The sequence below is a fragment of the Loxodonta africana genome, chromosome 9 (genome assembly GCF_030014295.1).
Source record: "Loxodonta africana isolate mLoxAfr1 chromosome 9, mLoxAfr1.hap2, whole genome shotgun sequence".
In the NCBI taxonomy this organism is placed as follows: domain Eukaryota; kingdom Metazoa; phylum Chordata; class Mammalia; order Proboscidea; family Elephantidae; genus Loxodonta; species Loxodonta africana.
The window spans coordinates 103,698,823-103,726,669 of NC_087350.1; the positions used below are offsets into that span (position 1 = coordinate 103,698,823).

Sequence of the window (27,847 nt, forward strand, 5' to 3'; positions counted from 1 at the left end):
CCGTGACTTTGTTACTGTGGTTAGGTTCTCCCTTTATAGCTATGGCATGTGTCAGGTGCTGTCCAGTCACTTCCGACTCATAGCAATCCTCTGTACAACAGAACCAAACACTGCCTGAGCCTGTCTTTCCTTAGTATCCAGTTTTATTGCGGTGTTTCCTCTGTTGTTATATTTTGTCTTTCCAAAAGGGAATCACCAAAGTGGAAGTGGGGGGAAAGAGGAAGAGTTAGACACCTATGTTAAGTTGCCATCTAGAGCAGAAGTTTAATACAAGACTGAAGGAACCACAAGCTAGGAGAATATCATCTAGATTAAAAAAAAACATTAGAGGTCTTTAAATTTTGATTGATTATCTTTGTCAGCAAATAAAAAAAAAATTGACTATTCCTTTCTCCCTCTTTCTCTCCCTTTCTGTCTATATATCCATTTATAATATATACAACTAATTAATATATATAATATGTATATATACATGGAATAGAAATGAGATAAAAAATATGTTTAATTAGAAGTTCTAATATTTTCTTCCAGAAACTTCTGCAGTGAAGGTATTCTATGTTGGAGACCACTGATAAATAATTTTCATTTATTTTATAAATAATAAATATTTGAGTGCTGATTGTGGCCAGCACTGTGCTTAGAAACGCATGACACTCTTACGTTTTACGGCTATTACACAATTCAAAAGGAACACCAGTGGCTTTGAATTTCACCATTAAATTTATTGGTCCATTTTTCCAAACTGCTGTCACTATGATTTTATGAATTTGCTTTCTTTAAATATGGTATTATACTTTGCATTTATCTATTCCAAAAGGAATTTGCTTTACAACTAAATCTTTGGCGTATGAGCCAATGACTATACCTTCCCATTTGGGATGAATGCCTGTTGTGCAGACAGCGATGTGTTTTGATGATGCAGCTATAACAAAATTGACACATAGCCTGCCCTCGTGGAGCATACAGCCATAGAGCAAATAACAACAGAAAATGTAAAATTAAAATTCTGCTAAACGCTGTGAAGAAGGGTGGGTAAAAGGGAATTTGACGATAGTCAAGGAGGTCAGGATAGCTCAATCCTGGAAGTCTCTGGACTGAGCTCTGCAGCAGTTACCGGTGTTTTCTAAGTGAAGTGATGAGAAAGTAAGGGCTGGAGTGGGCTGTCCAGAGGGTGCAGGCTGAGGGAACAGCATTCTCAGACTGCATGGTTGGGGGAATACACAAGTCAGAAGGATGGAAGTGAGACCACTGAGCTAGAGCACAGAGAGTAACAGGTGACATCAGGCAAGATGAGGCTGGTGATGGTGGGTGGTGGTGATGATGGGAGGCGGGGGCAGTTGACACTCTCTAGACCGTTTTGAGGATTTGGAGCATTGTCCTATGGAGTGCTCTTTGGAAGGCAGGGGTTGGGTGAGATGAGCGTATTTGTAGTTTGGAAAAGTCATAGGGGCATTTTCAAATGTTTTGTTGTTTGTGAACTAGAAAGAGGGAGAATCATGTATATTTTTTGAAAGAGGAAGGAAATGAGAAGATAGCTTTGTTATCTTTTTTTTTTAAAGCCAGTATAAATATAGTTTTGGAAAACGTCAGCATTCTCAGTAAGCATTATCTCATCACTGTCTTGTTTACCTTCATCCTGTATAGTAGTAGTTTTCAAATTTGACTATGCCTCAGGATCACCTGGAGACTATAAAAGAAGGTATAGAAGCATGGAGACATTGGGGGCTGGTGGGAGAATTCTTGCCTTCTGTGTGGGAGACCAGGCTTGATTCCCAGCCAGTACACCTCATGCATAGCCATCACCCATCTGTCAGTGGTGGCTTTTGTGTTGTGATGATGCTGAATGGGCTTCAGCAGAGCTTCCAGACTAAGACAGGCTAGGAAGAAAGGCCTGGTGATCTGCTTCTGAAACTCAGCCAGTGAAAACCATGTGGATCACAGCAGTTTGATCCGTAACTGATCTGGGAATGGCACAGGATCAGGCCATGTTTTGCTCTGTTGTATATGGGCTCACCATGAGTTGGGAGCTGATTTGAGGGCTTCTGACAACAACACAGAAGCATGAGCCCTGTTGTAGAACTACTAGCTCATAGTTCCTAGGAGAGACCCCAGAATCTGTATTAAAATAATCAAAACTCTCCCAAGTGATTCTAGGGCATCTAAGGTAGTACCAACCAAACCAAACCATTGTCTTCAAGTCAATTCTGACTCATAGCGACCCTTAAAGGGTAGAGTAGAACTGCCCCATAGGGTTTCCAAGGAGTGGCTGGTGAATTTGAACTGCCTACCTTTTGGTTAGCAGCCAAGCTCTTAACCACTGTGCCACCAGGGATCCTCTAAGGTAGTACTGGTCTTCAAAGAAGTGTTGGGTACCATTGCCCATTCCCCAGTCCTCACAGTAACAAGCAGTAAATAAGCATTTTGTACATGGGTAATACACGAGTCTGGTTTTTGGTTTTTTTTTTAACATTTTGTTTCTCTCGCAGGTAGACGGCACAAACCTTCAGGGCTTCACCAACCAACAAGCAGTAGAGGTGTTGCGACACACAGGACAGACTGTGCGCCTGACACTAATGAGGAGAGGAGGAGCGAAGCAGGAAGCTGAACTCACGCCGGGGGAAGACCTCACAAAAGATGCAGTTTTGTCACCTCTTAATACCAGCATGAACAAAGGTAATACCAGAACAATTGGCCTTTCAGGTAGACCTTTGTTAGGTTTTTTTTTTTTAATTCTGAAATTATTTAAAGAATGGTTTCTACCCCCAACTATTCATTATGAACCAAGTGAAAAGGAAGTTTAATAAAGTTAGGATTATTCGGAACCAGAGTCCATTAACCGTAAATGCACTTCTGAATAAAACGTATTTCTTTGTATCCTATTCATTCAGTTGCCATTTCCCAATGAGCACCTTTCCGCCATGGCACTGTTCTGTCTTGAGGAGATCCTGTTCTGACTGAATTATGTACGTGGGCCCCCATGAGTTAAATGCTCAGCCTTGAAGGAGTTGAATTAAATTCCACATTTAGAAATGCCATTCATAAGCTCTTTGTATTTGGGTATCTCTGCGAATGACTGCAATTCCCAGGTAGCTGAAGGATGTAAAAGGAAGTTTAATAAAGTTGGGATTATTGGTAGAAGTCAGGCTGTTGGCTGGAAAATGTTTCTTTTCTAAAATGTTCACCATTCTGGCACTTAGAGCTGTAGTAGGGGCCAGGCAAGTCACTGGAGAAGTGTGTCACTCCTTTTTCCTCATTAATAGGAAACTTACCTTTTAGTATACGTGGTTATTGAAGAGCTTACCTCCAAAAAACAAACTCAGCTAGGTGTTCCAATAAATACAGTGGAATTAGAAAAATTCAAATGCTTGATAATATTAAAAAAAACATAACTACTAAAATATTCTTCTCTTTAAGAAAACTATGAAAAAGATGAAGATGCTTTATCTTTGAGGAGAAACACCAACATATTACCTATTGAAGAAGAAGGTAAACACCAGGAGCGGGTTATGTTCTTTTTTTTTTTTTTTTTAGGGAAATGACTTTTATAAATGTGATTAAGCATCTAGGCTGTAAAAATTACTGAAAAATAACTTTCAGAAGAGATGCTTGTAATCTCTATCTAGAGATGTGATTAATTGCTCAAGTAGATGACTAAAATAGTTTGCTTATATCTGGTATGTTTTCTTGCTGAGTTAGTCTTTTCTTTCTTCTACATTTATTTACCCAGAAACCTTTAGGAATCAGTTGTGCACATAATTTTAATTCACCTCCCCCTTGCTTCTATATACAGCCAACATGTCTCTACTTTCTTAAAGAAACAATAACAAAATTATACTATTTTCTAAAATAAATAACGGAGTATCTTTAAAGCATAAGTTTTTAGGAATGATATTGCCCAGGGTTGGGTGGCTTGTCAATTTTCACAAGTCTCATTTTTCATATTGAAGAGTTGGTTTGGAAAGGAATCGTACAGAGAAATTATTAAACTGTTCTGGTTATTATTTCACTACCAGCCTAGAGTCCATCAAGCTGTTGAAAAATTGTTTTAAAGAAGCATTGTTTTCATATGTAATTACGTTGGAGTGTTACTGCCGTCTTTTTAAATTGTCCACTGTGTCCTCCCGTTACCTTCAGATTGCTTTAGATATTTTGGTAACTTAGATCTACTGGACTTGATATCCTGGGAATGAGATATGTGGGTTTCACATCTGTGAATCCCACCCTGCTATTTTTACACTGATAGGTAGAGAAATTATTTAGGCCAAAGTGAGTATCAGTAGTTGTGGAAAAAGATAAACATGTTTGAGAGCATGACATTTAAGATAGTGAGTGGAGATGGTTGGGTAGTTGTCTTGAAGACTTAGAATCAACTGTTTTGCTTTGGTGACTGTGTATATGAGTTGGGACTGTAGGTAGGGGAGGACTCTGGACTTAGTATCCAGAGTCCCCAGAATGTTTATTTAGCAACATAAACAAAACAAAAGCTACCAAGTGATTCCAGGGCCTCTACTCTAGTAGTGGGGTAAGAGACCATTGCCTGTTCCAAAGACATTTCTACTCACGTGTGAGCCTGCACAAGTCATTTGACTTTAGAGTAAGTTCAGAAGACTGGACGTGGGCTCTTCAAATGTTCCTGAAATCTAGCCTTGGGGCAGTTGTGAAAGAGGAGAAGGAAGATTGTGTGATTGTAGATTGTATGAATGTGAATCTCAGACTGTCTTCTAGCAGATTACAGATTCTCCACCTTCTCATTCAAAACCCCACCATACTGGACACTGCCCAGCCGTAGACACAGCAGAATCAAGGAAAGGGGAGGTGGCGGGAGGTAGGACTCTGAGCTGACCCTCCTAGTTCTCTCCCTGTATCAAGTCCACAGATTCCCTGTAATCTGTGTTCAGGCCCAAAGAGTTACCCCTTTCTGGGAGAAATTTAATTTTGAAGTGAAAATTCTCTTCTTTTGGGGGGTAGCCCCCAAATTTATTTTATTATAGGTTACAGTTTCCAGTTTCTTAAGGAGAAAATAGAATGACTTAACTCAAGGCTTAACAAATCTGTAGTAAATTATGCATGGAGTGAAAGCTCATTAATTTGTATTAAACACGAGGCAGCTATTGAGAAATTTGAGTTTTGCAACATTCTTTAAATTTCAAATTTGAATGGTAAAAGGCATATGAAAAAATAACTTAGATAATGCTGTCTAATAGAGATTTTTAAAAACAACCTTTTTGAGTGAAAACTGTGATGAAATATGGAAATCTTTGAATGTAACTTTGAAACTCTTCTCAAGCAGCTTCTCGTTTTGCCTAAGTGGTCTGTCTTTGGTATTGTTGACATAATTTGCTTAGTGATTTTCTTTTTAAAATCATTTATTATTTATGTTGGACAATTAGTGGGATTATAATTATAGGGTTTTATTTTAAAATACAATCTCAATTTTTCATTGCTTTTTTAATTTATATTTGTTCATTGGACGTGTAGTTGCTTATATTATTTATTAATTTCTTTCTGCTTTCTTTGTTTGGCTGAGACACAACATGGTCCTTTTTTTTCCCCTGTAGGACCAAATGAAAATAAAAGAGATGAACTGGCATAAAAGTTGGCTCGACTTTTTCTTAGAGAGTCACTAAGTACCATCGAGTGAATTGTGGAGCGACTTGGAGTTGTCATTGTTTTAAATGAAAGTTAGATAGTGTATGGATATTTTGGAGCCTTGGTGGCGCAGTGGTTAAACGTTCCACTGCTAACCAAAAGGTCAGCAGTTCGAGTCCACCAGCTACTCCTTGGAAACCCTGTGGGGCAGTTCTGCTATGTCCTATAGGGTTGCTATGAGTCAAAACTGACTTGACGGCAATGGGTTTTTGCTTTATTGCTAAGATTTAGAAGAGATCTCCTAAAAGAGAATAGTGTTGAGTATGCAAATGATAGGGTTCTGAATTAAATTATTAAAATATATATAGAATAAGGTATCCCATATATTGGGTAAGGAGTCTGACTTGGTATAACAGGCAAGTTCTTATCATAGGGTCCCCTTGTGCTAGGTGGTTTAAAATACGGAGATTTTTGTATTTTGTCACTGACTTAATTGTGTTGACTTTCAGAGTATCCCTTACTGGCTGCTGAGATAGAAGACATAGAAGATGTGCAACAACAGGAAACGGCCCTGCTGACAAAGTGGCAAAGGATTATGGGAATTAATTATGAAATAGTGGTAAGTTAGCTTTCCCTCCCTAACTAGTAGCTGTATTCGAGTATATGGCAAATATAATGATGAACCTTTGAAAGAGTCCCAGAGAAGCAAAATGTTAAGTGCACCCCAAGTATTAAAAATTCAGATGGGAGAAAGTTGAATAGTAACCAAAGAATTAAAATAAATAGGATGGAAATTTAAGAAGTCATCATCCATCAAAGTTTTAATATTTTTTGAAGTAGTATAAATAAATGACAGAGTTTACTGAAAAATAAAACAAAAATCATCACGATCAGTGTATAAAATTGTAAAGGGACTCTTTTCCACTCCATCCTTACCATTTTGCATACTTTATTTCATATTGTTGTTCTTATGTCATGGTGACTGTGTTATGATTACTCATGATTTGCTTATAGCAGTAATGATCTCCTATCCTAAGAAGAGGTTTTACAAAGTTGGCTCAAATTATCAATCTTTGGATGCATACCAGAAAATTTGAGGGATTTGAAAGGAAAAATAAAAAATTATGCTGAGTAGAACTTCTTATATTGCTTATAAGATGCAGGTACCTCTGGATAAAAGAGATGAAAGGTGATGGATAATGATATATAATATCAATAATAACTAGCATTTATTGAGCATTTTGTGCCAAGCAGTGTTTGAAGTGTTCTATTTAATCCTCGTGACAATTACCTTTTTTTTTTTTAAACACCCAAGATGGTTATTAATCAAATAAGAATTGAGTAAGTGCAGCTGTTATTACCATTTTAAATTAAGTCAAGGAAAGATACGGTAACATGGCCATTATCAGCGGGGACTTGAAGGTTTCGCAATTCAGTGATATCGAAATTGGGCTTTAAGGAGTGGGAAAGATTTCATCCAGTATTGGATTTCAAAGTCAGATTGATGTAGCTTCAGTTATTCATCCTGCACATACTGTGATTAGAAGAGCGATCTCTTTTGAGTACACACCTTTTTTTTTTCAGTCCTTCTGTGCCTCAGTTTCCTTAATTGTAAAATAAATGGGATGAAGTAGATGATCTCTAGTATCTCGTCTGATTTTTGTATTGTAATCATTGAGTTCTATGGGAAAATGAGTGATTTTCTAACATTCTTCTTTATTTGAGTGTAAAAGTAGGAAATAGGAGGTAAAGTTGAGATCACTGAGTAAAGGGTGTAGCACAGTCCCCGGCACGTCCTAAGTGCCAAGTAAATACACATGTTTTCTGTACTGTTGTTTGAGCTAAGGCTTTTGATTTTATCCCTGGTGGTTTGGACTACCTTTTTTCTGTCGTCAGCGTCTGTAGGTACTGCAAAGTGGCTTGGGTTCTTCCAGCTGCCGGCTCCTTCATTGCAGTTTGTGTTGGTTCATCAGATTAGTGAACATCAGTATTCTTTCATAGGAAAGCTCCAAAGCTTTGTAGCTTATTGTTAGGTTTTGGAAACTTTCGTAAGACAGTTGACCACCTTTGGGTGAATGTGAAATAGATGTATAAGTAGATGAGAACACAAAAATGAAAGAATATTAGAATTGCTGGTGATTTTTCTCCTTTCAGGTGGCCCACGTGAGCAAGTTCAGTGAGAGCAGTGGGTTGGGGATAAGTCTGGAAGCAACAGTGGGGCATCATTTTATCCGATCTGTCCTACCGGAAGGTCCTGTTGGACACAGTGGGAAGCTGTTCAGTGGAGATGAGCTGTTGGAAGTAAGGAGATACGCCATTCTCTCTCCCCCTTAAGTAAGATTCTGAGGAGGCTTAATTTGATGAATTAGTAAGTTCTTTTTTTTTTTTTTTTGTTAAGATCTCCTCTGAAGGATACTTGAGAGGGCTCTGCAAATAAAAATTCACCCAAAGAAGAAATTTCAAATGTGAACGTACATTGATCTTTAGCCCTAATTTCATGCTAGTTTTTTTTTTTTTTGTCCAGCAAATTATATTTGTTTTTAAATTTTAAAACATTTATTCAGTTTTTGGAATAGATAATAAATAATAATCACATTTCAAAAATCACAAAGAATTCAAAGATGCAGACTTTGTACACAAAGACTCAGTGAAAAGTCTCCTTCCTGGCCCCAGTCACCCAGTTCCCATCACCTTTCAATAGATAACTACTGTTACTCGTTTCTTGAACGTTTTTACAGATATTTTAATGCGTAAATAAGAAAATTCAAATATATTTTCCCCTACTTTTTGAAACGCATGCTAGCATACAGTACGTACCATTTTTTATTTTTATTGTTTTCACTTAATAATTATATAAAATGTCTTTTTTTTTTTTTTTTTTTTTAATAACCTCCTCCTTTTCCCCTTCATCCTTGGAGAGTATTTTTAATAACTCATTTCCAAACTCCTACACTGGCACATCAAGCATGAATGAAAGTTAATGGTTTTCTTATGTGTTTTTGAGAAGGTCCAACACCAACAAAACTCTAAACTTGGATATAAATTGTCCTAGTTAGTGCTACTACAGGTTTAAATATAGTTTTGAGCAAAGCAGAACTATAGTAGTCACCACCGTAAAATTTAAATTTATTGAGTAAATTATTTTTGGAAGTTATGAAATATTGTTCTTTCTTGGACAATTTTTTTTCTTTTTTCCACAGGTGAATGGCATAACCTTGCTGGGGGAAAATCACCAAGATGTGGTCAATATTTTAAAGGAACTCCCTATAGAAGTGACAGTGGTGTGCTGTCGCCGAACTGTGCCACCTGCCCACCATGCAGAACGGGATAGCCTGGACTTACGTGATATTGAGCTAACTGAAAAGGTATCAGACTTCAGACGTGAAGCTAATCTGAAGATATGCTGGAAAGGCTAAGTGAGGTCGCCATGAGTCAGAACCAGCTTGAAGGCAGCTGATGAACTGGTTTAGCTGGTTTAAGCAACATTTAAAATATTTTTAAGTTTTTTTTTTTTTTTTTGAGGGGGGTTTGGTATTTAATTTCCGCACATACCTCGGGACTTGTAGGATGGACCGTAGAGTCAGGCAGACCTAGGTTTGAGTCAGCCCAGGTACTTCCTAGCCGGACAACCTTGGGAAAGTCACTTTATCTTTCTGAACCTCAGTCTTCACCTCTGTAAAATGTAAGCGATAATGCCTGTCTCCGAGTGTCACTCTGAAGGTTAACTACCGTAATGTAACATTATCATATATTATTGCTCAGTATGTGTTTGTATAATTGCTTCACAGTATTCCTGTGAAATAGACACTCACATTGTTCCCATTTTCAGAATGTATGCACACTGTGTACACTTCTGAAATGTGAGAAATTTGAGGCCATAATAATCTATATCAGATCATTTTCTGTGACATCCAGAGTCTCCCATGTGCCTGTTTGTTTGTTCTTTTCCATTCAGATCAAAATGTGAAGAAGCGGAGCTAATCTGCTTTTCTGAGGACATATGGTAGATCCTAAAGTTAAAAATTTGAACCTAACATAATTTGCAGTCTAGTTGAATCTCGATTAAGGTATAATGAGAGAAGACGTTAGGATTGATTTGTATTGTACCGAAAGGATCAGCACAATAGGATTATTTTGAAAACTTTGAATAATAAAAGTACAAAGTTTAATATTCACCAGGGTAATTAGAATAGGGTAAAAGAAGAAACATAATTCTAACTTATAAGTAACTCAAAAGCCAGCACCATATATATCCATATAGATTTTTATGAAGTATAAATGGTTATTATTACAATATAACAGATAGACGGATTTGCATCCATGGTCTTAGGTTATGCACTAATTTATTAAAAGCAAAGATAGTACGCAAACTAGAATTTTATCACCATAAATACAGCCTTCTTAAATTGAATGTGTTCATAGAGATGAACAAATTTGAATTAACCTAGATTCACTTTCATTTATTTCTACTGAAGGAAGCTAACATTTTGAATACCTGCTTCTATGTCAGATGCTTGATAAATATTACTTCATTTAATCCTCAAAACATTCAGTGAGATGGGTGACTGTGGAGTACAGGTTAAGAGTATTGCTCAAGGGAACACAGATAAGAAGTCGTGGAAAGGAAGTCAAGCCCAGGCAAGTCTGACTTCAGATCTTACACCTTGCCATTGTGCTCAGTAATTTATTAATGAAATAGTCATGTGCACAAGGCTCAGCATTCCACAACTATTGTTTGCATAGGTTATAGGACTTCTACATAGAACAGTTTTCTCTTGAGTTATTCTTTGTATTTATCATAATATCAAAATAGACTTAAATTTTTTCTGACCATAGAGGTTATTCAGACACTGATGAAAAAAGTGAAAATCACCCACAATCATGCTGCCGAAATGTAACCTTTGTAGATTTTATAGGGGATCTTTGAACCGTGTATTTTCAGTGCCTGTTACATCTTAGGTATTGCTTCCTCTTTAAGAGCTTTCAATAATTGCCACCTTAATTCTTAAAGGTGTCCAGATAAGCTGTTGTTACTTTTACTCAAGAGTATTTTCCTCTGGACAGATCTTAGGAATCTCCCTTTCCCTTGAAGCATTGGTACATGTATCTGCTAATGTAGTGCCTTGGAAATAAGAGTTGTCTGGTGTGTTATCCAGCCTCATGTAGACCTTGGTGAGTTCATCGGGTCTTCGGAGACAGAGGGTCCTGTGCTGGCAACGACTGATGTGGGTCAGAAGACAGAGGAAGTTCAAGGACCTTTGGCCATGTGGGAGGTGGATGTTCAGCACATAGAGCTGGAGAAAGGGAACAAAGGACTTGGTTTTAGCATTTTAGATTATCAGGTAAATATGTCTGATTTTCAGCAACTTTTTTTAAGAAAGATGACATATGCTAAAAGTATGTTGTTGATAACAGAAAAAGATAATATTTTAGCATAATTTAGAAACATCAAAGACATTTACTTGTCTGTAGTGAATCTTTCAAAATAGTAATTTATACGGTTCATTTGCTCCTTTGATTATCTTCAAGGGTTTCTTTTAACATTCACTTCATTGAGATATTTTATATTTCAACTCTTGGAAATTTGAAAAACATGCAGAACACATTTTAGGGAATGCTATAGGTTTGCTGTGAGTCGGAATCGACTCGAGGGCAGTGGGTTTGGTTTTTTGGTTTTATTGAAATATAATTTTATTTTGTCATTTGGGGAGTATGCTTAAATTCATTTTATTTCCATGCTCTTAATGGATAGTTTACATTTCAATGATAAGACATCAAGTAGAGATGCTTATTTCTTTTGTCTGAAGCAAATGATAGCTTTATATGTAAATATAATTTAAGTTCTGGTACTCCCATCATTTTGCTATATTTATGAGTATGCTTTACATTGGTCAAATGTGGCCTGTGTCCTCACCCTGTGTTGTCTTCTGTGCTGAGTAACTGAGGTAATGCTGAAGCCTGTCTGATAGAGCACAGCTCTCGCTGCTCATTAATTAGCACTGAACCAGAAAGCTGTCTTGGGTGACTCCAGGGAGGAGCTGTATTCTTCATAGGGACTGATGCTGGAGGCTTGTTCTCATATTAAGTCTGCTGTGTACCTGATAATACTGCATAGTCAAATACTACGTGGTCTCTTTCTGTATTCACTTCAAAACTATGGGCCTAATGTTCAGTAACTCACATTAGTGGTGAGTAATGTTCCACGTGGTAACATTCTATTTAACAAAATTGCCCATAAAAATTAATATATTTGGCATCTAGCCTCAGATAATCATTTTAAGAATGTGACAATTAAATTATTAATAGATAAAATTATAATATAGAAGGGATATTTAGGATATTTATCTGTACATTTAGGAGTGTAACTCAGGAACAATGGCACGCGAGGTTGCCATTATTTAGGGTTATCTCTTGCTACACTCCCTAAAATAGAGATAACCTTGCCCAGATGATTCAATAGAAGTTTTACATGTTTTTTTTTTTTTAAATACTTGAAACAGTTATCCATCTATTACAGTTCATCATAGACAAACTTTTAAAATTTTTTAAGGTGTAAAAGTGAGCTGACTTCTGTTTCGTTGTCCGTTCTGTTAGGATCCAGTTGATCCAGCCAGCACAGTGATTGTAATTCGTTCCTTAGTGCCTGGTGGCATTGCTGAAAAGGATGGAAGACTTCTTCCTGGAGATCGACTCATGTTTGTCAATGACGTTAACTTGGAAAATAGCAGTCTTGAAGAAGCTGTACAAGCACTGAAGGGCGCACCCTCTGGAATTGTGAGAATAGGAGTAGCCAAGCCTTTACCTGTAAGAATTTGGATTTTACTGACTTCTTTTTATGTTTGCAAACAATATGGCTGGCATGTATACTTTTAGGCTCAGGTGTTGTCGTGACTGAATCATGACTTTTGGTAATGTTCATCAACATGGTTATTGGCTCCATGGGTATAAAGATTTTATCGTGAGTGACTTTTTTGAAAACATAAAGGAAGGAAAACAGTCAGGAAGTTCAGAAATAAATTTGAACTTAATTGCCTGTGTGGTTGACTTTTGACATTTTTTAGTAGATAATAAGATCATGATGAAAGTAAAATCAAATATTCTCAGAGAAACCGGGCTTAAAATTCAATACCAATGTAGCGGACTACTAGAGAAATGGAATGCTTTAACAATTAAGACTGGAATGTATAGTCAGAGTAGAATGAAAAGAATCTCTGTCTGAGTGGCTTTAAGTCCCTGTATTCTGTTGACTTCCACACACTTGTTGTTAATGACTGCAGAGCAGGAAACTGAACTTTCCAAAGTGGGTTTATCAGCTTGTGACTCTCCTCCTGGGAGAAAATAGCCCCCTATCATTAATTATTATAATTATAGTATTAGAAGCAACTAGTGAATTTATGCTATACAATACCAATATCTTTTATTAGTTATAATGATTGCAACATGGCACTTACCACTGTATTGCAGTTAAATATTAGAGACATTCTCAATATTTGTGGATGTTTTCCATATATGAGTATATTTTTAAATGAAAGCACAAATACATCTCCTCTTAAGAAACCCAGATGTGTAGATAAGGATTTGTTGGCTTTGTGAAAGAATTTTTCAAATAGTAAACTTTATTTGTATGTTTAGAGTATTAATTAAATTATTTTTGCCCCACTTTTTATTCAGGTAGGCTATGAAAATAAATGTTGAAGAAAGGAAGAAAGAGAGACATGGAGGAAGGAAGGGAGGGGGGAAAAATAGGATTAACCAACCTAAAGTCAAACTAGGATTATAGAAATCAGAACAAAAGATCAATACAAAAGGGAATGGAAGATGAAGATAGGCCATTTGGGACTCTGTATATTTAATAAGGTTGGACCATATATTTGTTTCTGGTCTTTCTGTTGGGCAAAGAGAAATGGCAAACATGACTCAATATTATTATGTTTTTTATTACCCTTAAGGAGAAATAGAAATCGTACCAGCTATTTAGAAGTAGCGTTTTTTTTTTTTTTTTTGGACTAGCTAGTTCCAAAATAAGTTTCTTTCATGAGAACATTACCTCAGATTAATATGTATTGCCCTAAATCAGAAATGTATCTTTTCTAACAAGCATTAAACTCACATGTATGGGGAAAAAGGAAAACGTTTTCCCTCAACACTTTTTTCTGTGTGTATTGCTTTTGCTGTATGTAGGCAGGACCATTATCTAACTATTTTAGCCTGAGATTGAAATAAAAAATGTTAAGTTTTCTGTTAATATGATCAAGGTTCCAAGATAATAGCTCAGGATTCCAATTAAAGCAGACTGTGTACTTGGAGAGTTTAAGCCATGCTAAATTAGGAGACTTCACTATAGAACATTTCTTGTCATGTAAATTGCATTCTTTAAAATAGTATCCTAGTAAGGGATGACGGAGAGAAGCTGATCCTTCTAAATGTTTTGTTCTTCTGAAGCTTCTTTCCTGCCTTATCACATAAGAGTTTCCTTATTTCTGCGTGAGGAACTCATTGTTTTACTTAGAATATTTGGCAGATAAAAATGACCAAAAGACTATTTTAATATCAAAAATAGTTGATTTTGATAATCTTTTATAAGAAGAAGGACAAAATTAGTAGAAGGGGATTCTCATCTAAATCGATGATATTAGTAGTGGAATAAATAACCCCCTTTCTTAACTCATAGAAATATTAAATATAGATATCAGATTTTGTACTCACAATTCTGTGTTGAAGTCATATCATTTGAAAACCTTCCCTTTTTTCCATTTTCCTCTTCTCCTCCCCCTTTCCCTTCTCGCCTCTTTCCTTCCCTCTTTCCTCTTCTCTCTCTGTTTCCTGAGTTCATCCTTCAACACTGAGCTTCATTCTCCCTGCAGCTTTCACCAGAAGAAGGCTATGTTTCTGCTAAGGAGGATTCCTTTCTCTACCCACCACACTCCTGCGAGGAGGAGGGGCTGGCTGACAAAGCCCTCTTCAGGGCTGACTTGGCTCTGGTTAGTGGCCATGACTTACCAAGCTTTCCTTCAGAAACCTTGTGTGTCTTATTTTTGCCTTTCAAAATATTCCAAAGAAATCTTAACTACATTCTTTGTTCATTGTGTTTTGGAAAACTAAACAAGTTCTCTGCGCCTCTCCAGGTCCTCATAGTTGAAAATTGGAAAACAAAGGCAGTATAATATATGTGAAAGATACTTGTTGAATTTGTGGGGAAGTTCAACTAGCAATGCATTGTGTCAACATGTAGAATTAATCCTTACACAGTACCTGAACACCTGTTTGAACCCCTAATTTCATACTTGAGTATCTCTAGGCGTTCTTTAAATGTTTCCATATTTAGTCATAAATCAGTGATTTGACTAATTTTCTAAGGAGTAAACAGATATTTTTTTCCATTAGATAGTAATAGTGTGAAAATCATATAAACTTGTTCAGTTATTAAGAATATAAAAGCTTCCGGAATAGGCAAAACCCATGTTTTTATAAATAACATATATGTAAACATCACTGATTTAGTAGAAAATTTTAAATTAAAATTTTATTTCTGCTTGATATGTAAAATCATTTATTGGAAGAAATGTATTTAGGGCTCACTGGAGGCCACTTTAATGAAGAAATAAATATATGACTCCTTCTCTTAGGAGCCTTGCTGTCTAGAGAAGGAACAATGATGTATCAATAATAAAACTAAATACGAGTTGTAAATGCCCGCAGAAGGAGCAGTCAGAAATCAGATGATGTATTGCATTGGGAAAATCTGCTGTAAAAGACCTCTTTAAAGTGTTAAAAAGCAGAGATGTCACCTTGAAGACTAAGGTGCACCTGACTGAAGCCGTGACGTTTTCAATCACATCATATACATGCAAAAGCTAGACACTGAATAAGGAAGACCTAAGAAGAATTGATTCATTTGAATTGTGGAGTTGGCAAGGAATATTAAATATAGTATGGACTGCCAGAAAAACAGACAAATATGTCTTGGAGGAAGTATAGCCAGAATGCACTTTGGAAGCGAGGATGGTGAGGCTTCATTTCACGTACTTAGGACATGTTATCAGGAGGGACCACTCCCTGGAGAAGGACATTATGCTTGGTAAACTAGAAGGTTAGTGAAAAAGAGGAAGATCCTCAGTGAGATGGATTGACACAGTGGTTGCCACAGTGGGCTCAAGCATAACAACAATTGTGAGGATGGCATACACAGGACTGGGCGATGTTTCTTTCTGTTGTATGTGGGGCCGCTGTGAGTTGAAACCAACTCAAAGGCACCTAACAATAACAACACAGCAAATGCTTTTTGGAATGTCACAGGAGGGAAATATATAATCGTCTCTACAAGTGCCCTAAGAAACAATTTCCTTCTAGAGTTTATGTTGCTCACTCAAACTTCCTTTAAACAAATGCCAGTCAAGAAGATTAACCCCACTTTTATGTGAGCTCAGCACCTTATAATGCTGGTAGGTGTCCTGGGTCTTCTCCCTAACTAGCTGCATAGTCTTGTACTGGTCACTCAGTTTCTCTGGGCATTAATTAGTGTTTTTATCTCTACGGTAATGAGACAAATTGATTATTAGGATCTTGCCTAAGAGTCTAAGGTATCAGCAATGGGCATATGGATTTTATTGAGGTATTCTTTCTTTAATGTTTCTTAAAACAAATATTTATATATTGTAATTCCTGATACAAAGTTTAATTAATAAAGTATTTACTATCTAGATTGTTGTACATAATATGCATGTATAAAGAGTAAATCTCCATGTAGCCACTCACTAGTGAATTAGAACATGTGTTTAAAATATATTATTAGGCTTCTGAAATTTATTTGAAGAGAGGGCCCAATTGAAATGGCCCACCTGCATTTTTATCAGTTGTTTACATGAATGTATCTGGTATAATATGATAATGCTTCTGACTTCTGGCTAAACATTTAGGTTGAAATCACAGAGAAACAGAGCATATGGGATTTACCACCAAGACATACAGAAAATACTGATCATATCTGAGAAGGGTAGTATGCACACCAGTTCCATCTGTTCTAAACTGTGACTATGAATGAATTGCAAGAAGAACATCATGCTCATCATGATTGGATTCTTTCACTTAGTTCTGCCACAGAAAATGGTAACAGGATTTTTATGTAATGAAATTCTCTACTTCACTCTGTGGAGTTTACCAACAATAGAAACTTAAACCTAACCAGATCATAATAAGCCCTAGTTAGCCACAATAGTGGACTCAAACATACAACAATCATGGCAGTGGCACAGGACCGCCAAAGTTTTGTTCTGTCATACATAAGGTCTCATGAGTCAGGGCTGAGCCAACGGCAACTAACAACAGCCTGGTATAATTTTGGCATGAAACTACAGATTTACTGTGGGTTTCTAATGATCACCATCAAGTTATAGATTCTTCGGGCAAAGGAAATGAACAGACACTTCACCAAAGAAGACGTTCAAGTGGCCAAGAGACACATGAGGAAATGCTTGAGATCATTAGCCATTAGAGAAATGCAAATCAAAACCACAGTGAGATAACATCTCACCCTGGCATTACTGGCCCCCAGGACCCAGGGCCCTCAAGTCCATTCCAACTCATAACGACTGGAACGAATCAAAAAAAAAAACAGGAAATAACAAATGTTGGAGAGGCTGCAGGGAGATTGGAACTCTTAGGCATTGCTGGTGGGAATGCAAAATGATACAACCATTTTGGAAAACGATATGACGCTTCCTTAGAAAGCTAGAAATAGAAATACTGTATGATCCAGGAATCCCACTCCTAGGAATATATCCTAGAGAAATAAGAGTTGTCACACTAATAGACATGCACACCCGTGTTCATTGCAGCATTGTTCACAATAGCAAAAAGATGGAAACAACCTAGATGCCCATCAACAGATGAATGGATAAACAAGCTGTGGTACATACACACAATGAAGTATTACAAAACGATAAAGAACATCGATGAATCTGGGAAGCATCTCATAACATGGATGCATCTGGAGGACATTATGCTGAGTAAAATAAGTCAATCACAAAAGGACAAATATTGTATGAGACCACTACTGTAAAAACTCATGAAAAGGTTTACACACAAAAAGAAGCAATCCTTGATGGTTACAAGGCAGGGGGGTGGGGATGGAAAATCTCTAAATAGACAATAAATAAGTGGTAACTGGTGAAGGGTAAGACAGTACACAGTACTGGGGAAAACAGCACTGCTTGTCCAAGGCAAGGTCATGGAAGCTCCATAGGCACATCCAAACTCCCTGAGGGACAGAATTGCTGGGCTGATGGCTGGGGACCATGGTCTTGGGGAACGTCTAGCTCAATTAGCATAACGTAGTTTATAAAAAAAATGTTCTACATTGTACCTTGGTGAGCAGCGTCTGGGGTCTTAAAAGCGGCCACCTAGGGTACTCCACTGACTGGTGTCACCCCTTCGGGAGCCAGGGAGAATAAGGAAAACTAAAGATATAAGGGAAAGATTAGTCCATAGGACTAATGGACCACATCTACCACGGCCTCCACCAGACTGAGTCCAGTACAACAAGATGGTGCCCGGCTACCACCACTGACTGCTCTGACAGGGATCCCAACAGAGGGTCCGGGACAGAGCTGGAGAAAAATGTAGAACAAAATTCTAGCTTGAAAAGAAAGACCAGACTTGCCTGCCTGACGGAGACTGGAAAACCGTGAGAGTATGGCCCCTGGACACCCTTTCAGCTCAGTAATGAAGTCACTCCTGAGCTTTACCCTTCAGCGAAAGATTGGACAGGCCCATAAAACAAAACGAGACAAAAGTGGCACTCCAGCCCAGGAGTAAGGTCTAGAAGGCAGGAGGTGACAGAAAAGCTGGTAATAGGGAACCCAGGGTTGAGAAGGGAGAGTGTTGACATGATGTGGGGTTGTTAACCAGTGTCATAAAACAATATGTGTACTGTTTAATGAGAAACTCGTTTGTTCTATAAACCTTCATCTAAAGTACCACAAAAAAAAAAAGTTATAGATACTACAACTTGAATGGTTTAAAATCTAGTTTAAGACAACTCATAGAAATATATCATTTTAGTGAATTTAGATAATTGCCAAGTGGCCTTGTGGAATAATGGTTGTAGTTGAATAGGAAAGGTGATGACCTCCTTCATTTTATTATAAAATTCTGGGAGTAAGACAGGTGATTTTAAATAACAGATGCGAATTTGGAGAAAAGTACATATTTTCCTTTAGTAATGGAGCTGTTTAATCTTAAAATTGACCCAAACCCTTTGTTAAGTGTTACCTTTGGCCCTTGGATGCCACCCTCTGCTGCCGGTGGGCAGTCTGTCCTGCTCTGTTGCATTAACCAATCTCCAATGTAGTCAAGAGGGTGAAGAGGGCATACAGAAAATAGAATAGAGAAAATAATTATAGAAGTGTGTCTTCTAGCCTTAAGTGGAGACTGTTTGCTGTATATGTGATAGAACTGAATTCCCAGCTGACGTGAGTTTTTTTATTGTCAGGTGGACACAAATGATGCTGACTTGGTGGATGAATCCACTTTTGAGTCTCAGTATTCTCCTGATAACGACAGTATCTACTCTACTCAAGCCTCTGTTTTATCTCTTCATGGTAGTGCTTGTAGCGATGGCCTGAGCTACGGCCCCTCTCTTGCGTCATCTCCTGCCAAGGTACACAGGAGGTGTCATTTTATTTATGGGAAAGCCTTTGCGATAATTTTCAAGAGGTCATTTTTCTGGAGGGAGTTTGTGGGGTCACATATAGGGACGTTATGTTTCTCCAATTAGTTTAGGTCATGTTTGGGTATCGTTCAGACCATTTGAGACTATATCTAATGTCTGCGAGACAGTGATAGACACAAGGGTTCAAAATTTTGATTATGATTTACATGTTAGAAAGAAAGAAAATGGCGACATGTATTTCTCAAACTGGTTTTAGCAGTGTTTGCACTATGAGAAAATTACAAGAACAAATTTATTTTCTAAATGGTTTTAAAATCAATTTTCATGCAAAGTTGGATAATAAAGTATTTCTTCTATTAACATTTACTAGGTAAGTTAAACTTAATGCTTTCATGTTTTTATATGAAATGATGACAGAGAATACATTACATAAAGATCATAGTGAGCAGCAAAGTTTGTTTATATTTCTGTGTATGAATAAAGGGTTTTGTTACTATCTGACATATATCTAGGCCATCTATGTTTTAGAAATCATTTGTTGGCATAAATGCCCCAACTCTATTCATTTTCTTGGGGGGCGTACTCTATAATGTTCAATAAGTAATATTTTAAAACCTGTCTACTCTTTTGGTGTGGAATAGTATCTTACTATGTAATTTGGATTTCCTGATAACTAGTGAGGTTGTGGCGTAGTGGCTAAAGGGGTTGGCTGCGAACCCAAAGGTTGGCGGTTCGAACCCACCAGCCACTCCACAGGAGGAAGATGTGGCAGTCTGCTTCTGTAAAGATTTACAGCCTCGGAAACCCTATAGGTCACTATGAGTCGGAATCAACTCCACGGCAACGGGTTTAGTGAGGTTGAACGCTTTCTCACATATTGGCCATTTGGCTTTCACCTCTCATCAATTAACCTCTTCATATCTTTTGACCATTTTTATATTGGTTGCTTGTCTTTCTATTCGCTATGAGTCAGAATTGACTCGATGGCACTGGGTTGTCTTTCTATTGATTTCTTGGAGTTTCTTTGTATTTTCTGGAAATCGATATACAAAACAATACAGTATATTTTTTAGGCTTGTGTGTGTGCGTGTGTGTAGGAAAAAAAAAAATCTAAAAATGTATGGGAGTGATACTTCCCAACTTCAAGAAAGAAATTCAGCTTGGAGAAAAAAGGAAGGATGGAGTTTTAGCTGTATCTATAATACATTACGCAAACACAAAAATACAGTGCCATTATATAATTTAAAAAAGAAAGATGTGAGGAAAATATGGCAAAATGTTGTTATCTGTTACATCTGGGCAAAGAGTACATATAGCAGGAGAATTTTTTAGTTATCTGTGTTGGAAATATACCATAAATAAGTATTAAAATTAAGATTAAAAAGACAGGACAATCTTTTTTTTTTCCTTAAATATGATGAAATATGCATTTTCCACAAAAATTGAATTCAATGGGAAGGAAATCTGTATTTATGAACAAGAGGGAAGGTGGAATTTCCATAGGCCTAGCACAGTTTTCTTCCTTTCTTGATTATCAAGTAATTTTTGGGGCCAGACATTTTCAAAGCATTTTCTTTTATGTTCAAGGTGCACCTGTTATCCTTGCAAATGATGCTGAGCAATCTCCTGAAATTGGTTTGCAAGGTATAATCTTGAATGGAGCAGCTGCTCTGCTCACGCCACACCTGAGCCTGTCTGTGTGGCTGCATCCCGTCTGGAATGTGTTCAGTCTTTACTGGCCTCAGGGCTGGAAGCTGAGTTCATCTTCTAATAGAATCTCCTAATCCACAGCATAGCACTCTTATTCTTGCCAGCGGACAGATTGCATTGTTTAATTTAGTAATTGTTACTTAAAGGGATTACACAATCTGCATACTGAGAAGCACATACTTTGCAGGGCAAATGGTGGCTGTATACAGCACAATATATTGGCTTTCTGAAGTCTGTTTGCCTCCTTTTTTTTCCCCCCAAGCGATTTACTCTTTTGTTGAAGCAAATTTTGGCAAGCTAGCTTATCAACCAAAATATTTAAACTACAGAACAACAAAGAAGACATTAATGAGGGTGTTTTAAAAACACATTGTGGAACTCCAGTGTGCGTTCAGTTTTCTTAAAAAGTAGGACTCTTCCCACATCTTTCACATCGTGGCAAACCTCTGCAGTTTTTTTGTTTGTTTTTTTGGTGGCTCCTTTTGCATACCTAGGTTGCAGATGAACACAATTAGATGATGCTTTTATCTTTCTGTCTCTGCGTTGAAATTATTTTTAAAAGACAGAAGGGCTATTGGCTATAGAATTTAGAATTGATTCATTTTCCTTAAAAAAAAAAACAGTTAACACACTTCAGGACTTTTTAATTGATAAAACAAATACAATATATGATATTTAAGAAAGTCAAACTAGCTTCCATATTGATTTTAAAGGAGCATAAAGTAGCATGTGAAAATTTTAGTGATTACTCAGGCTGCGTTGGCTTTCCTGTTTGTAAAACTCTACCTTTTCAGGGACCAACTCTGCTTTTTTAATTTGAAGAGTATGTGCTTGCTTACTTTGATTAATTATCATTTAAGAGAAATAACCATTATTCGAGAACCAGGAAATTGTGGATTAATAGAAGCAGATCATTGAAATGTGGGTTTTAGAGGGCATCATGACTATAGCCAATGGTTTTCTTTTTCTTTCTCGTTCTGAGTTTTAATTTTTTGACCAATCTTTTTATGCCCCCCTTTTTGTGTCACCTCTGAGCACATGACAAGATTGAAAAACAATTGTTTTTCAAACTTGAGTGCCCATACCAAAACCAAACCCATTGCCATCGAATTGATTCTGACTCATAGTGACCCTATAGGACAAAATAGAACTGCCCCATAGAGTTTCCAAGGAGTGCCTGGTGGATTTGAACTGCTGACCTTTTGGTTAGCATCTGTAGTTCTTAACCATCAGGGTTTCCTGAGTGCTTATAGCTATTCATTATGGCTGTGGAGGAGAAAATGCTTGAATTCATATTTTGGTTTAAAATATAAGGAAGACGTAAATATAGTCTTATTGTGAAAAATGTAAGAGCTATATAATGAGAGTCCCTTCTTCTATTCCCTAACCCACTTCCCCACACCCTGTCTTCACATGTACGCTCACTCCTCACCAGAGTTGAAATTGTTACCAATTTGGTGCATAACTTTCATCTCTAAATATTGGTCCCACTAGGAAACACTGTTGATTTTAGTGAAGTTTGATCTTCATGCTTGTCATGATAGGAGCCTCTCTTTGCATGTTGCGTACCAGACATGGCTAATGGATTCTGTGATTAAAAAAAAAAATTCACGTTTATTGCTACAAATTCATAGCGTCATTTTTCTAGCTTAAACTATTGCTGCCTTCATATCCATGTTTAAAATGTTGATGTAGTTTCTTGTTTGTTTATTTATTTATTGGTAAAGAGGGTTGGAATAAAAAACTACTTAAATCCCTCTCGTCAAGGTGATGAGAGTTATCAGGAAACTCTTAGTGACAAAACCACAGGCTTGCAAGGGCACAAAAGATGTTGCCTTTTCCCTCAGTAGGGTCAGTATAGAAACAATAAATGCGGGGTGCCTTACTCAGGAAGAGTAGGAGAATGACAGATAATGGTAAATTGGAGCAACTGTATTTTTTTTTTTAAGTAAAAGAAGAATTCTCTAGTAGACTTCTTATTAAAGAAAACCAGGTCCGTGTTTAGTGAATGTTTAAATATGTAGCTGTTAGTTGTTGTTAAGAAAAAAAAAAAAAAGTTGTTAGGTGCCCTCAAATTGGTTACGACTCACAGCAACCGTATGCACAACAGAACGAAACACTGCCCAGTCCTGTGCTATCCTTACAGTCGTTGTTATGCCTGAGCTCATTGTTGCAGCCACTGTGTCAATCCCCCTTGTTGAGGGTCTCCCTCTTTTCCACTGACCCTGTACTCTGCCAAGCATGATGTCCTTCTCCAGGGACTGATCCCTCCTGACAACATGTCCGAAGTATGTAAGACACAGTCTTGCCATCCTTGCCTCTAAGGAGCATTCTGGCCGCACTTCTTCCAAGACAGATTTGTTCGTTCTTTTGGCAATCCATGGTATATTCAATATTCTTCGCCAACACCACAATTCAAAGGTGTCAACTCTTCTTTGGTCTTCGTTATTCACTATCCAGCTTTCACATGCACATAATGCGATTGAAAATACCATGGCTTGGGTCAGGCACACCTTAGTCTTCAGGGTGACATCTTTGCTCTTCAGCACTTTGAAGAGGCCGTTTGCAACAGATTTGCCCAATGCAACGCATCTTTTGATTTCTCGACTGCTGCTTCCATGGCTGTTGATTGTGGATCCAAGTAAAATGAAATCCTTGACAACTTCAATCTTTTCTCCGTTTATCATGATGTTGCTCATTGGTCCAGTTGTGAGGATTTTTATTTTCTTTAGGTCGAGGTGTAATCCATACTGAAGGCTGTGTTCTTTGATCTTCATTAGTAAGTGCTTCAAGTCCTCTTCACTTTTGGCAAGCAAGGTTGTGTCATGTGCATAACACAGGTTGTTAATAAGTCTTCTTCCAATCCTGATGCCCCATTCTTCTTCGTATAGTCCAGCTTCTCGTATTATTTGTTCAGCATACAGATTAAATAGGTATGGTGAAAGAATACAACCCTGATGCACACCTTTCCTTACTTTAAACCAGTCAGTATCCCCTTACTCTGTCCAAACAACTGCCTCTTGATCTATGTAAAGGTTCCTCATGAGCACAATTAAGCGTTCCGGAATTCCCATTCTTCGCAGTGTTCTCCATAGTTGTTATGATCCACACAGTCGAATGCCTTTGCATAGTCAATAAAACACAGGTAAACATCCTTCTGGTATTCTCTGCTTTCAGCCAGGATCCATCTGACATCAGCAGTGATATCCCTGGCTCCACGTCCTCTTCTGAAATCAGCCTGAATTTCTGGCAGCTCCCTGTCGATACACTGGTGCAGCCATTTTTGAAAGATCTTCAGCAAAATTTTGCTTGCGTGTGATATTAATGATATTGTTCTATAATTTCCACATTCGGTTGGATCACCTTTCTTGGGAATAGGCATAAATATGGATCTCTTCCAGTCAGTTGGCCATGAGGCTGTCTTCCATATTTCTTGGCATAGATGAGTGAGCACCTCCAGCGTTGCCTCTGTTTGTTGAAACATCTCAACTGATATTCCATCAATACCTGGAGCCTTGTTTTTCACCAATGCCTTCAGAGCAGCTTGGACCCCTTCCTTCGGTACCATCGGTTCCTGATCATATGCCACCTCTTGAAACGGTTGAATATCAACTAGTTCTTTTTGGTATAACAACTCTGTGTATTCCTTCCATTTTCTTTTGATGCTTCCTGCATCGTTTAATATTTTCCCCATGGGATCATTCACTGTTGCAACTCGAGGCTTAAATTTTTTCTTCAGTTCTTTCAGCTTGAAAAACGCCGAGTGTGTTCTTTCCTTTTGGTTTTCCATCTCCAGCTCTTTGCACATGTCATTATAATACTTTATTTTGTCTTCTCGAGAGGCCCTTTGAAATCTTCTGTTCAGTTCCTTTACGTCATCAATTCTTCCTTTTGCTTTAGCTGCTCGATGCTCAAGAGCAAGTTTCAGAGTCTCCTCTGATATCCATTTTGGTCTTTTCTTTCTTTCCTGTCTTTTCAGTGACCTCTTGCTTTCTTCATAGATGATGTCCTTGATGTCATTCCACAACTCATCTGGTCTGCAGTTGCTAGTGTTCAATGCGTCAAATCTGTTCTTCAGATGGTCTCTAAATTCAGGTGGGATATACTGAAGGTCATATTTTGGCTCCCGTGGACTTGCTCTGATTTTCTTCAGTTTCAGCTTGAACTTGCATATGAGCAATTGATGGTCTATTCCACAGTCGGCCCCTGGCCTTGTTCTGACTGATGATATTGAGCTTTTCCATCATCTCTTTACATATGTAAATATGTAGCTAGTATATATAAATACAATATCTGGGTAAATAAGTGCCCCGAGTATAACTGTCTTAGTTACCTCGTGCTGCTGTAAGACATGTGCCACAAGCAGGTAGCTTTAAAGAACATAAATTTATTTTCTGACAGTTCTGGAGGCTGAAAGTCCAAATCAGGGTCTTGGCAGTGTTGATTCTTTCCTTGTCGGTAGCCCCAAGCGTTCCTTGGTTCTTTGACATTTCTTGACTTGCAGATGATCCTCATATAGCTTTTGCCTTCCCTCTTGTGTGTGTCTCTGTGTCTATCCTGGCCTTTTTATAACTCAGAAACGGTCAGGCTTAGGATTCACCCTATACTGGTATGACCTTATCAAAAACCAAAGAAAAACTCTCTTTTCAAAGAGGATCACATCTACAGACACAAGGGCCAGGAATCCAAGCCGTATTTTTGGAGGGCACTATTCAATACTGTGGCATAGCGGTTAAGAGGTCAGCTGCTAACCAAAAGGTTGGCCATTCAAATCCACTAGCTGCTCCTTGGAAATCCTATGGGGCAGTTCTACTGTGCCTCATAATGTTGCTATGAATTGGAATAGACTCAACGGCAATGGCTTTTTTTTTTTTCCTGATTCAATCCATATATATATATATATATATATATATATATATATATATATATAAAATCCATAGCCATACTCATATATTACATTTAAGAGATAGAGCTACTTTTAGGTATATGTGACATTTTTATTTAACCTCCCAGGGGCAGATTAACTGGTAAGCAAGTTACGCACAGGCTTACAGTAAGCAAGGTATGAAAGCCCTTAATTGTGTTTATTTACTAATCTGTAGTGCACAGTTTCACATGGGTTTCACCATATCTTTGATAAGCAGAAGTAAACACAATCCATCCTTGCCTCTCCTCCATTTGTTTTTTTTCTGAGGACAAGAATGTTGTCAAGTGGAGGCATATATTAATGTGGATTTTTAGAAGACTTCAATTTAGATACCAAGTTGTGCTGGGAAATTGTAGAGTTATTTTTGGACATCTTATGGGGGAAGAACTGCTTTTCTTTTAGATCCACAAGATTTTTAAAAATAAAACTCAGCTGGTTGTTCAGCAAGCAGAAACGTTTCTGAAGTAGGCGTATGTTGTCTGCTGTGTTGATTAGCTCTTTATTTCCTGTGTGTCTGTGTTAACTCCTTCATGAATAATGCATAGAAATTTCTGTTACATGATTTACAGTAAACCCCAGCTAACAAGGGCTGCTTGACCTCTTTTTCTGATGAAAAACAGTTTTGATTGTTATCTTTATTTGAGGCGTGGTGTAGATGATTTACTGCTAATTATTAAAATTAATTTAGTAATATAGATGCTAGCCAGTTCTATAGTAAGTACATTGTTATTATAATAATAAAATAATCAAAATTGAGTGAATGAACAAACAGATTATTATTTATGTTCTGGAAGTGTAGATTACACCTTTATGTCATTTGTTCTGGAAGAAAGTAAAGATGTTACTTTTTTGTGTGATATTCCCACTTGCCTCAGTCTTTTGTACCAGGAGTTATTTGATAGTTCCAAAAAGTTGATAACTGGCATTGAGGAAGATGCATGTGATAAATTGTGTTGGAGCAATTAATTACCCATTTAGCAAAACCTGAAATCTCACACCATGCCCGGAAATAAGTTTTAGATGGGTTAAAAAGTTGCATCTGAAAACATTAATAAAATAGAAGAAAAATGCTAGAAAACATTTCATGTACTTTGTGTGGAGGAAAGACTTAGTATACAAGATATAAAACCCAGAAGCATGGAGAAAAAAATGACAAATTCGATGACATAAAAAATTCAACTTCTTCATGATAAAATATAACATACAAATTTAAAAGATAAGGGACAGGCTGGGAAAGTATTTGCAACATATATTGTGAATAACAACTTTATATTCATAGTACATCAATGCTAAGAATAAAAATCACTTAATAGAACGTTTGATAAAGTGTAGGAAGAGAATATTCATAGAAGATCAACAAATGGTATATCCTCACTAGAGTAGGGACTTGCACAGAAAAGACTAATGAATAGATTTCTTATGGATCAGATTGCCAAATATATCTAGGAATAGCAAGATGAATAATGGAATATTCCCATATTCTGGTTTTGCAAGTCAAAATTGGAAGATAATTTGGTACCATGTGTCAACATTTTAAATGTGCATACCATTTGACCCACAATTCCAATTCTGGGAGTTCACACTAAATAAATTTTCACACATATGCACAAAGGTGTTTAGTAAAATAACAGCAATGGCTACCGTTTACTGGGCATTTTCTATTAATTCAGTTCAGCTTAGTATTCTGCAGATATTAACTGTCTTTGTCCTCTCAGTAAAGCTATGATTGTTGTTGTTTTTAGTTTACTGTCAAGTCGATTCCAACTCCTGACAACCTTGTGTGTCAAAGTAGAACTGTGCTCCACAGGGTTTTCAATGCTGTGACCTTTTGGAAGCAGATTACCAGGCCTGTTTCTGAGGTGCCTCTGGGTGGGTTTGAACTTCCAGTCTTTCAGGGCTTAACCATTTGCACCACCCAGAGACCCCTGCTGGTCCTATTATTTTTCCCAATT

The 27,847-nt window shown here is 37.3% G+C and overlaps 1 protein-coding gene across 5 annotated transcripts in view; it reads left to right on the top strand.

The window, feature by feature from the left end:
• The window catches only part of MPDZ (multiple PDZ domain crumbs cell polarity complex component), a 147,369-nt gene that overhangs the window by 45,146 nt on the left and 74,376 nt on the right, over positions 1 to 27,847 (top strand). For 3 of the 5 annotated variants that reach the window (XM_023545266.2, XM_064290503.1, XM_064290502.1), the window contains exons 10-18: positions 2,487 to 2,673; positions 3,415 to 3,486; positions 6,099 to 6,208; positions 7,744 to 7,890; positions 8,790 to 8,954; positions 10,746 to 10,931; positions 12,184 to 12,393; positions 14,454 to 14,570; positions 19,079 to 19,246. In XM_023545266.2, coding sequence (XP_023401034.2) covers positions 2,487 to 2,673; positions 3,415 to 3,486; positions 6,099 to 6,208; positions 7,744 to 7,890; positions 8,790 to 8,954; positions 10,746 to 10,931; positions 12,184 to 12,393; positions 14,454 to 14,570; positions 19,079 to 19,246 — 1,362 coding nt within the window. The remainder of the gene's footprint in view (positions 1 to 2,486; positions 2,674 to 3,414; positions 3,487 to 6,098; positions 6,209 to 7,743; positions 7,891 to 8,789; positions 8,955 to 10,745; positions 10,932 to 12,183; positions 12,394 to 14,453; positions 14,571 to 19,078; positions 19,247 to 27,847) is intronic. The other 2 variants (XM_064290504.1, XM_064290505.1) reach the window with 2 other exon arrangements.